At 40.5% G+C, this 15,877-nt stretch overlaps 1 protein-coding gene across 1 annotated transcript; it reads left to right on the top strand.

Annotated features, from left to right (window-relative positions):
- Positions 1–3,686: 3,686 nt before the first annotated feature.
- On the top strand, positions 3,687–12,591 carry LOC306694897 (uncharacterized protein; the record flags this gene model as incomplete). The annotated part of the gene is made up of 10 exons (XM_079157942.1): positions 3,687–3,848; positions 3,937–4,014; positions 4,103–4,158; positions 4,294–4,460; positions 6,074–6,258; positions 11,050–11,121; positions 11,491–11,550; positions 11,862–11,926; positions 12,060–12,226; positions 12,403–12,591. The coding sequence occupies exons 1-10, from the start codon at positions 3,772–3,774 to the stop codon at positions 12,589–12,591; spliced, it is 1,116 nt and encodes a 371-aa protein (XP_079014068.1). The 5' UTR covers positions 3,687–3,771.
- Positions 12,592–15,877: the final 3,286 nt, after the last annotated feature.

The following is a 15,877-nucleotide window of genomic DNA, read 5'->3' as shown; positions in this document are numbered from 1 at the left end:
AAAGTGATACTTATTGTTCTCTCAGTCTCAATCTGCTGTCAGTGTTAGTAATCAGCTATGTTCCACCTCTGTGTCAACCGCCGTGCAAGAGGAAATCAACCCACACAGGGATGAGAGGTGATGATTGAGCCATTAATCTTTTATTCAAGAGTCTGTCAGTTTAGTTCAGGTTTACTGGCTAAAAAAAGGCTAGTGGCAGCATATTTTACAACTATGATTGATGGCCGACCTCTTTTAATGTCCAGCTTGATTGAGTTCATTCCGTACTGGTTGATGGAGATTCTTTTAACGCTCATTCCTTTTATTTTTTTATCACTTTTAGTTTAAGATCAAGTACTGTCATCTGCATAGAAAACATGAGGAATATATCCAATCCATGCTTGTTCTTGTTTACATTTGAATGGAACATAATTTCTATTAATGGTGGTTGTTCATAGGTTAAAATCTAGAAGAACACCAGGAAGCACCAGACCTCAGAAGTAATGTATTCAACCTTGGGGTCCGGTGCCCCGAATGTGGTAGCAAGATACATCTGAGAAGTCACAAGATGATTAACAAGACAGCAAAGAAGAGAAATATCTCTGCTACACTGAACTCATATTTCAAATCCTTGCTTTGTTCTTGTGAAACTACTGGAGGACTCTCAACTATTTCAAATGAAACAATCTGAGAAGAGAGCATCACTGTTTGGTTGAACTGCTCACAGCTGAGAGAGATAATGCAACGTGTGTGTCAAAAGGTGATGAGTGGGCATGGCTTGGCTATACAGGGTCACAAGCCCCCCAAAAAAAGCTGGTAATAAGGTCACCAAAGTAAATTGATGGAATAATCTGTACAGCCTAAAACTACAGTTTGACTCAACGGATGCGGATCACTGAGAAACTGCTTGTTGCTTCCATCCGCTCTCCTTTCCAGTCCGTTTCCATTTTCATTTGCATTTAATTTCCATTGAGAAACAACATAACATAGTTGACCTACAGTAACTAACATGCTGCAAGTTAACAAGAAGGAAGGTGACAGGCCACTTGCAAAATGCATGTTAGGAATAATGGCACAGCACAAATACACTTTAGTGCAGTGAAACAACAGAAGAAGAACCACTAAAAAACTCAAAGCAACTCGTCTTTCTTGAAACAGTCTCACAGTTATTCAGGATAATACACATACCTCACTGTGAACATTTTTCACTGGAACTATGTTCTGCTCAAAACATAATCCTATAAGGGGTTTGGTTTCAGGATTTCTGGCAAGGGTGAACATGTTTTAGTTCTTCAATGAAGCCAGTGAGAAAACAAATCTACATGAAGTGGGAGACATGGTACCAAATTAGTGGGAAATGTAGCCCCAATCTTCAGAATCACAGAGGCTATACTGTAAATAAGACAAACCACAGTCTCGCATTGGTAATTGAAATAAACAGCAAGCTGCAGCTAGGTACGATATTACTAGTTCCATGAAACGCAGTCTCCCGCTGCTGTTGTTAATGTTTTAACCTCTGTTAATTTCCTCATGGGGATGAATAAAGCATCGTCTATTCATCTAAAGCTGAGGGGAGCTGCAGATTCTGTAGGTTTGTCCCTACAAGTGACTTTTTCACATTGTTATTGGACACATTGTATTGTTATATTATAAAAATTAGCCACTTTAAAGAACAAACGTGAAAACATCAATCAACTGCAAACAATTTTTTTTTGTAGAACATGTAAATACTAATCAACACTGCCATGTCACAAGCTCAATGGATTGATCATGATGACACTGTGAATGCTGATGTAGTTCTGCATTCTCTGAACTTTCTCATGTTCCTGATGAAACTACCGTTCAACCAAGCATGCAACATTAAAGGCGTTGTCCCCTGAGAACTCTCTGACCTTGCACACGCATCTACTGCAGCTCCTGTAGTTCGTGTGTGGAAAGTTTGAAATAAACTCACTTCAGCATTCTCTTAACCACAAACAAAATGGTCAGACCCCTGAGGGAATCCTGAAAAGCACCACACACCCACCCAAACACACCCAAACACACCCACACAAGCACACGCTTTGCTATTACATGCACTGTTCTGACATTAGTCAAAGCATGTTTCAATTTCTATGTGCACATTTTCTGTAATGTGTCGAAAACTAGGATAAAACCCCAATTTAAACACATGTTCTGAATGCGCTGTATACATGTCCAAAGAATGCTCCTAAAACCTGAATAACATCAGCATATGTCTGGTCTTCATCAGAAGATGCTACATTCAAAATAAGGCCTAATTTGGAACATCCAAATGTTTATGCTGTTGACATGACCTATATCGAATTAGGAATATTGTCATATTCGGAGTTATAGTGAAATATTAGTGGCCATTTAAACAACAAATTTAGTCAACAAAGCAGCTATAGAACAACCATATTCTATATAACCAATATCTTGACTATCAATAAAGGATGGAATAAGTGTTGGAAGGCAGATGATCAGCTGCGCCACAGGTTGTTTGATTCCTCACGTTCCATTTTAGGGCTTACGGCGGAAACACGGCAAACATTGGCGAAGCGTGGGTCCGCATTCATTTATAAAAGCACTGCAAGGCTATTGGTTTTGTTTTCATACCATCGTTGCAAACTATTTGGCAATCGTTTGACAACAGTATACCTATTGTGACATATACGTTTTTTATAGACGAATGGAGGAACGAGTGTTGAGAAATTTGAAAGACAGGTGTATTGGATAATGTTTATGGCTTTGAAAGACGTGCTTGGACTTGGATAGAATAACCACACTATGGTTTCCGACTGAGGAAATGGTCAGTGGATCATGCATTTTTCTGTCATTTTGACCTTTTCAAGTTATCGTTTTGCACAATTTGTGATTGTATAATTACTTGGTATTTGTGTAAGTTGCATCAAATAGTTCATTTCACAATTTTATGAACCCTCCGTCCACAGAAATTCCCCTTGCTTTAAGGCTTCAGCCCGGCTATTAATAACTTGTCACTCGATGGCAGTCAGCTCTGAGCCGTTCGGCTGGCAGCACACTTCAACCTTAAGGAAGCCCAACTCTGCTTGAAGACTTTGGAGCGGACCTTGGCCTACGCATAGAGAAGCCAGCTGTGTTTGTACACCACAGAGTGGAGGCACACTCGGGCACACCTGTCTCAAATCAGAACCTTAATCACAGCAACTGGCTCAAAGCAAAAATATGAAGTCCCTCGATATCCCACACCAAAACACACACAAAACCATTCAGTTTGAATTAGTGGGACGTGCTGATATACGTGTACCCATGTTATAAGACAAATATCTATTTAGTGAATTAATAAATACCTGAAAATGTAAGGAACGGCTTCAAATTCTATATTGTTACCTACAATTGAAGATATTCAAAGAATAGCTGCCTCAGTAGAAATGGTTTGACAAAACAGTTCAGAAATGTGTTTTGTCTCACGGTTTATGGATGGACATACCCACCCTTTATTAACGCCATGTTTTCAGACCCCTGTCCACCTCTGGGCTCAGTGTGTCTCAGTGCATCTAGACACATCACGTACATGGTACAATCACAAACTGGAATTTTACAGCTGCGAGTCAGAGACAACAGTAACTGAAGCAGCTTCAGTCATCTGTATGCTCACCCAAAGGAATTTAGATACGTGCACCAGCAGGCCCTGCAGCGTCACAGGTATCACACCTTCCCTGCGAGGTGAAAGGCATGTAGGGAACAGTGCTGTTTAGAGACAACATAACAGACTACTGTAACTCCTTACAGGACATTTCCAGGAATGTGAAAATGCCAAAATTTCGTTTTTCAAGGATTCGTTTCTATGAAATTAAGGAGCTGATGCAACATGTGAAGCAGCCCAGAAGGTAAGCAAGAGCGAGTAATGGTTTGAGCGAGCTGGACAGGCTTACTTTTTTTTTACACTGTAAAAGTTTAACTTCATTTGTTTTGCAGAATTGATATTGTTCTTATGAATCGAAGTGGGCGTAAACGACAGAGAATAAATGATGAGACATATCCTTCAAAACTCAGGTAGTGTACGTGACACTATTATAGATATCTTTATATTCCGGCTGTTCATTACGATGAAAATTAACTCTGAAATATCTCTTTATTACAGTTGGCAGACTGATCATAAACTCCAACCGACTATGGACAAAATGCTACATGATAAAAGTAACGCATTAGATAATACAATACCAAAAAATTAAATGATGAACATTAATCTCTGTTCGAAAACAAAATTTAGCCTCATAAACCTTTCTAATGATATTTAAACAGTGAATCATTTAAATGTCTTCCTCTTTACAGAATATTTAGCAGCATTCCGCAGCTTCCTGCAGTCTGAGTTCAGCGAAGAAAACGTTGAGTTCTGGCTCGCATGTGAAGACTTTAAGTCAACTGCTTCACCGCAAGACCTTCACTGGAAAGCAGAGGGGATCTACCAGGAGTTCATCCAGCCTATGGCCTCCAGAGAGGTCAGTGATACCAGGGTAGATGGTTAATGGTTGAAAGAGACAGAGCTGGATGAATAGCCAGCAGATGATAAAAAATACACTGTAATCTATTCTTCACCTTTAGCACACTTAAATATGATAAATAAAGACCTAAATATACACTACAAAAACCCACATGTGTATTACAGAACAGGGGAAAGTATCATTGCGTCTACTAAATGTCACAACTTTTACTGCGAGTGTTGGTCACTGAGGAGAAGATGCATTCTCCGGGGTGGGGCTTTGTTCATAGCATTTGATCAAATCTGAATCCAGTAGAAAAAAGGAGAACGCCCTTATCAAAGAGTGAATATGTTGCACATAGTTCTATGCTCATTCACAGTGAAGTACTGCACTACTACACGTCTTTACAAACACACACACAATTGGGTTTTCATGACTTTTGTAAGTCTTAACCTTTAAATGTATTGATTTATGTTATGAGGACGTGCAATTGTCCCCAATTTGTCCCCCAAAAAAAGGAGTCACTACAATTTGACTCTGTAATCAGATTTATATCCACACAAGATAAACACGCCCACACAGGCAGACTGTGTCTTTAGCTGACTGCAACTGTCTTCAGAGGTCTGACACGGAGACAGACCTGTCTGTAATGTCACCTTTGTCAAATGTCAAAAGTCCAGTTTGTAGCAAAGGGAATTGTTACCACTTCAAAACTGTCCTACATATTGGGTTTTCATGAGGACAGAAGGAAAGGGTAAAAAGCTATTGTAGTCATTATTTGTACACATACAGTCAGGAAGCAAAGCCAATTTTGACAAAACACCAGGGCAAACAAAAAAAAAGTTAGGGAAGATAACACTTAATGTCCTGAATTCTGGTGAATTATTATGCAACAATTTATAGTGGTAATGTCTTTCTGTATGAGCAATTGTCTTTATGTATGTTAAGGCAAACACAAAATGTAAACAGCAGGCGACAATTCAAAATAAAGTAGAATATAAATGCAGTAAGGCTCTCATATTTTATCCCTGCTGAGCATGGATTACACCTCTATCTGCTTTTGTTTCTTTAATTTTTGGAAGTAACTCATTTAAATGTGCATGTGGCACCCATTTACCCCAATGATACATTAATGAATGTACAAACCCCTGGACTTAAAAAGCAGATTGTTTATGTGTGACTTTCTGCACATTCAAAACATATCCCACATATTACAAGAATAAAGCCATAATAGTTCAAGAAGAAAACGTCCTGCTCTATATAGTCTGCGGTGCATTATGTTACTACTCTGCGCTCTGCTGCTACGGTAGTATCCCGTCAAACCGTCATCAACACATTTTGTGATTATTTCAAGACCTGCCATGATACGCTGCTGGACTCTGGTCTCTGGATGAGAAAAACTTTAAGGCCCCCCTTTTTAAAAATATAGCTTCCAGTGCCTCTCGGCGTTCTCTGGTCGCCCCCTGGGGGATAGTGCCGCCCCTGTTAAAAAATACTAGTTTGGAGGGTCTTGTTTTCTAGTGGTTTGAATCACATTGTTGAAGTGCAGCACAGTTATTTGGGGGATAGATTCGGTGCAAATCCCACTGTATTCAACACAATTTAGCGTTTTCTCTTTGTTTCTTCTCTAGATCAATGTTGATCACCACATTAAAGAGAAGATCAAGAAGTCTTTGGAGAAGCCGAGCCTCTCCTGCTTCGATGAGGCCCAGAAACACGTTTACCTGCTGATGGAAAGAGACTCTTGGCCCCGATTTCTCAACTCCGATGCCTACCTGAGTCTAAAGTACAAATCCAGGACTCGTTGGTACATTTAGCTCAGAACATAGCATCAAAACTGCTTTTCTAAATCGCCACGTTTTGTCTTTTCTTGCCATTTGGCTGAATGGAAAAGTTATTTCACACTGTATAAGAAGCTTGGATCAAAACCACTCTTTGGCAGAATGTCTCTTTGTGTTAAATGTTTTCAACCATGTGCAATTTAAACTTTTTATATGATGGTAAGATTATGTTTTGATGAAATGTTATGGAAGATGATAAAGCAGGAAAAGTAATGTGAGTGAGGAGGAAAACTATATGTACGTAGGGAGGAACGAATGCTGTTGGTACGAGTCAGTACTTTAGATGATTGTGCAGAGTTTGGCGTCGTTTGAAATACTGTATGTGTTGACGAAAAGTCTCAAGGAGTTAAGGTGCAGAGTACAGCATGATAAATGCTAAATAAATGGTTTCTGACATGTACAATGTAAATGACCTGGTGTCTCATTATTGTGCATTTTACAAAGTCATGACTTCTTGACCATCTTTGGATACATTTCATGAGATGAGTAGTTGTCACTCAACATCTATAACTATTCTTACTATTATGACTACTTTCCATGTCGTCAGACGTTTGAGACAAAGATATAAATTCATCTGACTTCAATCTAACTGGACTGGGGATGAGCATGAGTCAAAGAAAAACAGTTTCCACAGCTCACCCAGCAAGGAGATTCTGTCTTTGGTCACATGTCTGATATATCCTTTAATTAGGTGCAGCGATGACTCAACACACCAGCAAAAGGGTTTACCAAACTGGAAAAAAGTAACCCCGCGGTAACCCTTGATCTCGCTCTGTTCTGTAAATGGCCTTATTCTTAAGAATTGTGCCTTAAAAAGGAGTACTGAGGCAGCTAATAATAACCCGGGGGGCTTAAACGACAACACTGGAGTCATCAGACAACCTGATGCGTAACAGATCAGGCTGGATGTGCTGCCTTGTTAGGGGAATAACCTCATCGCCCACAGACAATGATGGCAGAGATACACAAATGCTTTGCTGCGAGAAATAAGAAGTGTACTTTGGGAGAAGATGATATTGTTCAAATAAAAGCGGAGAATATATTTCAGATTCAAGATTGATGTCTTATGAGTGAAGCTTGGTTTGTCTATCCAGGTGTAATGAATGGCATGGAGCAAAAATAACATTTAAATATGAATTGTTCATTTTGTGCCCCAAAATAAACCCCTCGCTGCATGACTCCAGACTTTCGCGAAATATAGATAGATATATTTGGAGCATAAGAAAGCACTGCATGCTGTTATTCAAAAGTTTAAAAGTGTGGAGGAAGAGGAAGTATTAGGAGGAGTTTTAGTCACATTTTATGTATAAAACATCTTTACTATGATGAAAAAGTTTAACGATTCTATAGTTGCAATGAGCGGACATTGTATTGCAAGAGCAGGCAATTCGCTGATACAGTCAGTATTGTGATGTGTCAGATCAGTTTTTAAACAAAACGCCCTAACAAGTATCTGCTGTTTAAGCAGTATATGAAAATCTTTTTTTTTTCCTAAAACTATTTGTAAGTATCACAATAAACAGCTTCGTGAGTTATTTCGATGCCAAACGTCAGTGACTCTGAGTACACTGGGATGTCAGGGGTTGTTCCTGATGAATGACAAAGGTCTCACATCTTCATGTCGCATCACATGGCGCTTCACACACAATCTGTCACTGTTTTCTCACAGCCCGGCACAGTTACCATGGTAGCGAAAAGGAAGTGAGTATTGTCGATGGCACGGTGTCAAGACAAGACACACTTGGGGGACTTCACTAGCAGATCTGGATGCCACAGGCTAATGACGTTAACTGCTTTGTTCCTCATTATACCTGTTACTGTGTACACGATAAAATAAAAAGGGAAAGCTCTCTGTTCACTGTGTTTGTTGATTCTTCGTAACGCTTCAGTACTAAGACCCGTGTTTGGGCAAAAGAGGGAGAGTAGCATCGAGGAAGCCGAGCCGAAGGGCAGATTGTAACAGAATAGCCTGGGGCATCAGATGGTGAGCAGGAGCAGCTGGTAATAGGCTAAAATAACAGGCGCATTCAGTCAGGTTTATGATATCGCAGAACTCCTGTGAGGTATTTTTAATTACCGTCTGAATCCTATTTCTTTCCTTTCAGACTCTGCTCCCTATTGTAACTTGTATTCACAGGGAAATTAAACTGCTGTTTGTCAAGTTAAGTAACTCTTTGGGTAAAAGAAATGACATTTATTTTGGAAACTTTACGATAACTTGCTGTGTTAAGGATGAGCTGAATAATGCATCTGACATGAAAGTGTACATTTGTCCAATGTGAAAACAGAGGCAGATGGTGTGACTCCCACTTCCCACTTCTAGCCAGAGCTTAGCGTGGAGCGAGGAGACATGTCTATAACACTCAACTTACCCCGGCAGCTTTATACCAGATCTTTGCACCAAGAGACTGAACCTCTGGTGGAGAAGTATTATGTGATACTCCTGAGTTGAATGAAACTAAAAGCTAGCAGCACAGCTTTGGATTCTCAGGCTTCTAGTCAGGCCAACAAAACTATCAAAATATCGATTTTTGGTGGACAGGTCAGGATATTTTAAAACCCGCACTCACTGGACCCGTTATGAGAGTCAATCCGCACCACCCCCAACCTGCACAAATGTGAGTTTTACCTTTTTATCTTTATGCATTAGTGGCACAATTGTCAGGACTGGGCCAAGGACAGACACAAGGACTAAGCACACCAAGTGTGTGTGTGTGTGCCGTGCCGCTGTGTGTGTGTTTGAGAGAGAGAGTGATGGAGGGGAAGAGAAGGTGGAAGATGGACTACTTCCTGCAATGTTTCTCGAAGTTAATACTTGCCCAGGTAAACTTATCCGAACCCAACCAACGTACGGGTTGTGAGTCATCACTACTGGGCGCCATGTAGGCTCAATGGTGATCTGCGCTGCCTATATCCATCACCTAACTCAAAGCTAACTTTAATCCTCATCATGATACATTAATGGAAAAGAACAGTGTTTCCAGCTTAAGGAGTCAGCAATCAAAGTCAGCATGGATTGACCGCTTTGGACAATTTCTTTGACTTTCTGAAACTGACTATTTGACATTAGCTCGGAGTCTGGAAGTGTGAAAGTCGTCTCGGTTTGAACTTTTCTCTCAAGCTTTCTTTAAATTCCTCACACATCTACCTCCGTCACTTTTCGTGTCCAAAACGAAGTGCAATACTTTGAATGCCTGCGAGGAGAGACTGTCAGAAAGTGTGTCGTTTTAAAAATGTGGCCGATTATCGCGTCTCGTCGCTCTTCGTGAGAGCAGTGTGGGTGTGGCCATTCAGAAATGCCATGTAGACGTGGCTGGACAGCACTTTATACAAGTTTGGTTAAAGCATGCCCTCTCCTTTTAAATTAATATATACGGTAAATATATTCCCACAACTCTTTCTTCAGTTTCAATCATCTGCAGCAGCCTCTACTTTCAACACCAGACAAAATATGTCAAAGGAGCTGCGCTGATTTGAAGGAAACATATAAGGTCAAGGGTCAGTGCTACAAACGCTAATTTCAGCTAATGCTAGTCAATCGCCAAGAAACTATCCAGTCCACTACAAGTTCTCACACCACAACTACATTTTTGGCCAAGGCTGGTTATTTCTCTTCACTCCTGTCTGTTGAAGAACTAACAGACTCAGATGTAAAAGGCTGTGGTCTGTCAAATGTGAGTGAGTCTGTGTTGACATTGGCATCGGGATCCATGTTCATTATTGCAGTAGTTGACTTTGTCGGCCATCCCTTTCCTTATGTCAAAGTGAAATGAGTCTAAATGTCAATGTGAGGGTTGGCAACATGTCCTCCCTTTTGAGGGTTTTAAAAGCCTTTCAATACTTCTGAGCATATTTATTTCTCATAAATATATGACTATTTATATACTATACATATATTCAAATAAAAATGCACACAGATGTGCATGTTTTGCCCTCCATATTTGGATTTCTGTCTACCGTTTTAACCATGTAGGAAGGTTTTGCCAGTAACTTTGTGGCTGAAACAAGAGTGTGGCCACGATGTGACGTTCTGACAATGTTTTGGGACTTCCTGTCGTCAAGTCCATCTGTTGCAATCAATATGCAATTTCCTCTTTCACGCATACGACTGTACCCTCGTGTTGCATGAATTTACGCCACGTTTTTGAATTTCCGTTCGAGGGTTCAGTAAATGTTAAAGTTGGTGTTTTTGTCAAAACGGACATGAACTCCCATGTTCGAGACAGAGAAGCAATCCTTCCATTTGTTTTCAATCGGCTTCCCTTTTCAGTTCCGTTTCAGAGGACTACCAAAACACACTGTGTGCGAAGGTCACAATTTGCCTATCACAGCACAATGTTACTGTCATTTGCATCTGTTCTGCCGGACTAAAAATAATGTGAACACAGCATGCTCTGTCTGTTTGGCTAATCCAGTCAGAAGGAGGGAAGGATCTGCAGGAAAGGAAAGCAGAGAGACATAATAGGCAGTAAGACAAGAGGGGGGGGGAGGCAAACATGCAGTACAGTGTGAGTATGTGTCGTTTCTAACAGTGAGGTAGGAGGAGAGGAGGAGGAGGAAGAGGAGGAGGAGGAAAAGGAAAAAGGGGTGCTTCCTCTTCAGCCTGGGCTAAGCTGCTGATGTATCCTAGAAGCCCCGGTCCGTAGCAACAGGAAACCTTGGTATAAAAACCCGCGTCGCAGGGGGAACCCTCCTAAGTGTCTCTCAGCCGCAGCATGACCAGGACCGAGAGCCTGAGAGGGTGGACTTAACAAGACAATGCCCAGCCTAATCGTCGAACCACCCAACACACAACACTTCATCATGGACCAAGATGACAGGAAGAGAAACAAGAACATGTGAGTGAAACGTTCATCTTAACGCCGAGCTGGGGTGGTTTCCAGTAAATATGCTGACTTGGGGTTCGATCTATTGCTTTTTCTATTGCATTTTCACTTTGCAAAATGCTTTTGCAAAGTGAAATACTTGTTTCATTTGGTTCTCACACCAAACCTTTCAGACACAAGAGCACACTTAGGAATATTAAGGGTGCTTCATGGTATCTCCTGAAAATAGCTTAAGTTAATAATCTCATCTAACTTTAATACACCACATGCCCCATTCTAATTACTAACATGCCCAACATGCTTTGACGGATCCACTGGAAACTAATTTAACAGCAGTAAATCCAATAGGGATGTATTGACGTATTTCTTATCTCTACACAGCGGAAAGAACTTTATGTGCCGACTCCAGTGCATGTTCTCACACTCGTCAAGCTCTGAGAGGTAAGGGGACTTATGGAGTGTTTTGCATACATTTCAGTTTTAAAATAGCCAGCCCGCTCCCATCATTTCCATCTATGGCATCATGAAAGGATTCAAATGAACTAGAGACTCCATGTTTGCTTTGGCACAGCACGCACGCACGCCAACATATCCCATGGTTTGACATTGCTGTACAAATTTGATAATGACATCTGCTATGCTTTCTTGGTGAGACTGCTTCTGTGTCCTTGCAGCCCCCTCACAGTTCACCCAGGCTTTATTTTGCCCAAATTTGATTTTGTTTGAGTAATCTAACTTGCATTCTCTCCCAGCAGGCTAAGTTTAGAAGATACCCAACAATGGTCACAGTCACTGGAAAGGCTTCTCGAGTCTAAATGTAGGTTGCTTTTCCTCTGAGTTTGAGAATACCGCTAGAACAGTAAATGATGTTAATTAGAATGAGTTGTTTTCTTTTTCTGGGTGTTCTGATCTGTGCCTCACCCTGGCTGCGTGTTCTGTGCTTTCCTCAGATGGGTTGGCCACTTTTCGCAACTTTCTGAAATCAGAATACAGCGATGAGAATATTGAGTTCTGGCTCACTTGTGAGGACTACAAGAAGATCAAGTCTTCATTCAGAATGTCCTCAAGAGCCAAGAAGATTTATGAGCAGTTTATCAAAGCAGAATCTCCTAAAGAGGTAAATCCAATTTAGAAAATATCCACACATTCATGCACAGACCCCCTTACATGCACTTCCTTAATACATACCATTGTATCAGATTATATCAGAAAAGTGCCTGCTGACATGTTGAGTTTAACATGTCTTGCTCTTGGCTTAAATCCCCTCGTTCCTACCTATCTGCCTCATTCCAGATCAACATTGACTATCACACCCGAGAGCAGATCAAAAGGAACGTGAAGACTCCCACCATGCACTGCTTTGACGACGCTCAGAAGATAGTTTATGGGCTGATGGAAAGAGACTCGTACCCGCGGTTCCTCCGCTCAGACATTTATAGAACTCTCCTGGAAAACCTTGCAGCAGACGCCACGAAGGGATGAAAGCGCAGTCGGGGGGAGAGAGGGAGAGAGGGAGAGAGGGAGAGGGAGAGAGGGAGAGAGAGAAAGGACATAAAACTCATAACTGGAATGTTTGAGCTCCTTCAGAAGGAAGGACCGACAAAAAAGAAGGAAGGATGGTCTGCCGCACGCCACACGGACACCTACAGAGGCCTCGCACCTCGCCGTCGTCACTCGATCCAGCCGCAAACTGTGACTCAGTCCTGTCACGGGAGGATCGAAACACTGAGCACGTCACACCTGAGGACTGTGTAACAAGGAGAAGAAGAATAAACATGACCAGCCTTAATGACAATGACCCTCTCGTGTGTTTGCACTGGATGACTAGTCTGTGTACGCAGGCGAATTGACCACTTTTGACAATGAATGAATCAGTGAGGCGACTGACGCCCGCTCTGACTGGTGCTGCGTCAGCGGGACCTCCTTTGACCTCCTTTGGCCTTTTTTGCAGAGGTGCTTCCTGTGCAGAGTAAGATAGAGGATGTAAAATGCAACGGTCACACTCGATTAGTTGTGTTTTTGTGTGGTGTGTGTGTGTGTGTGTGTGTGTGTGTGTGTGTGTGTGTGGTGTGTGTGTGTGTGTGTGTGTGTCTGAGAGGGTGAAAGTGAGTATTTAGTTGTAGCTTTTAACTGCCACTGACATAGAGTAAGATGTCGCGAAAAAGGTTGGCCAATTATCTAATGACAGCATGAGGGAAGACAACAAATCCATAGCAGATAGAGGACTCAATAGTGAGATATTTTAGAAGGCCACTTAATTCTGCAAGAGGCATTCTGGGACACTTGAAAGGGAGATTTTTCTTCTATTATAAACTCTTTTTTTTAGATCATACCGATTTCTTTAGATTTAAGCTGCCTGTTGGTGATATTTGTGTCAATATTAAATATATTTCTAATTTTCAAATAAAAAATAAAAAAGTAGCTGGTGTTTTAAAAAATAATCCAGAATAAATATATTTATTTTATGATAACAAACCATAATCGTGCACATTTTCTTGTGCGGAATCTGAACCAAATTCTGCACTACAGCAAGAATACGTTCCCTTTTTACAGCCGGTCGCGTCTGATTCAATTCCTCAGCACACAACTACCGGCCGTTATCTTATTCCAAACCAACTTCTTACATCACTGCAAGTGTCAAGAGTTGTGATTTTATTTAATAAACTATTTGAGTGGAATTATTATAGAGACAGGATGTTTCACCTTGCATGATAGGATGTTAAAACCCTGAGAATATGCCACAGTCTTGCTTTCCAAAGCATGTTGTTTGAATGTATTCTTAAGGGTGGAATATTAAGTTAACTTAAAAGTTAAACAGTGTATTATTTATTGTTAATTATCACCATTTGAGTACAAAGTGTTTTGCAGTGTTGAAGTGATTGTTAAAATGTTAGTCATTTGAACGACATTAAATTATTTAAATTGCCATTTTTGGAATAAAGTGAAAACTTTTTAGTCACACACACACACACACACACACACACACACGCGGGCGCTAGAGTCTCTGCATGATCTCTTATTTGTCACCTTACAGCTTGTAGCAAATTTAGTCAAATGGGCTGTTTAAAGAAGACGGCCGCACACTTCGAGTGAAATAGATCTTAAAACATCGCATTACAAAATATATGGCATGTTTGCATAATGATTGTCTGTTATATGTTTAAAGCAATACTCCACTGCATAAGCATGGAAATATACAGGCTGTGCCAAGTTCTGGTGGGCCGAAGACTTATTTTCATTGTTGTGGAGAAGCAACTACAGTGCAGTTGTTGACAAGACTTAACGCTCCATCCTACGGAGTGATTAAGTATATATACAGGACAGTTCTTTATAAATAGTGCTCCTGGTCTCTCATATTCAAATAATTTCAGCATTTTACTTTAGAAGAACGTGCATTCAAACTGAGAAAGTGAGTGCAGATATACAGTATATGATGATACTAGTCACAGAATATGGAAAGGAAAACCCAGCATAAGCTTGCTTTGAATTTGTTATGCAAAATTACATCAAATCGACTTGATCCCTTTGATATCCGATATGCTTGCAGTTTCCTGTTATCCTTTTGTGTTATCACAGAAAAGCATCTGTTGGCTCGAAAATTAGTGCATAAGTGATATGTGCTGTTTTAGAAACAGGAAGGCCTGGACTTCCAGTTTATTTATGAGTTATTGTGGACAATGAGATTTTCTCTGAACTGTTCAATGAAACAAATTAAAAGAGTTTTTGGCCTATTTTTAGTGAGTTTTCCTGTGTTTTAAAAAATACGGTATAAATGTGCTAATTTTGGTGTAAAAGGGTATAAAGGTAAGATAGAGGCTCTTCCATGTGTTCTCCACAACCCCCAATATTTTTTTAAGACAATCTCTGTTGAGACTTTTCTTACAAAATTTGAAGTTTACCATCTGTTATAGAAACTGTGCAACTTGGGTTGGAACAGTTACCCATTTTACTTATCCACACCACCAAGTCAATTATTAAGGTGAATCGGCAACATGCAAATTAAGCAGCAAGAGAAGTTAGCGTTGCTTTTTTTGTCACAAACTGGCTCAGGGAATGTGACGAGGGTTATACTTTAAAAAACACGAGTAATTTAATGAAACTGGGATTAACAGAAATGAACAATAGAGTGTGTAGATCAGCAATGTTATAAGTACCTAAACTATGTAAAACACATTAACACATTTGTTTTAACACATTACTTGCCACCACCATGTAATGCACTGTTACGATGTCTTTGCCATTCCACATATTTTTGTGAGATCAGGTTGTGACCATCCCATGTCAGCCAATGGACTGCTGAGGTAAAATACCAGAGCAATGGATTGGTGAGCTAACATGTAATAACAAAAAATCTAAAATGGTAGGTAGGAGTGCACCGTGGGTAGATCAGGGCATTCCCAATAAAAACACGACTTGCTTGTGTAGACATTTTGTAGACTTGCACTAGCAGTCGAAAGCTTTTTGCAAAGAACCTATTGATTATTACTGATTGGAAATGTTTGTCAGACTCTTCAACAGCAGGTAAGAAAGCAGGTACACTCATTACCACCAACAATTGTTTTTCTCTACGTGTCTGTCTACGCAAACACATACTGTCAGCAGTCAACACTGCTGCAGGTAATTTACTGTAGAGCATTTGCAATCTGTGATTAATTACACAGCGTGTCAGCTTAATTATGTGCTCGTTTTATGAGTATACTGTTGGCCAGGCTCTGTCGGCAAAATAGAGACAGCAAACACACCCCAAGTTGTCACATACTAATGCTCA

This window comes from Pholis gunnellus (assembly GCF_910591455.1).
Source record: "Pholis gunnellus genome assembly, chromosome: 4".
Classification (NCBI taxonomy): Eukaryota; Metazoa; Chordata; class Actinopteri; order Perciformes; family Pholidae; genus Pholis; species Pholis gunnellus.
This window is presented reverse-complemented; position numbering and strand designations above follow the sequence as displayed.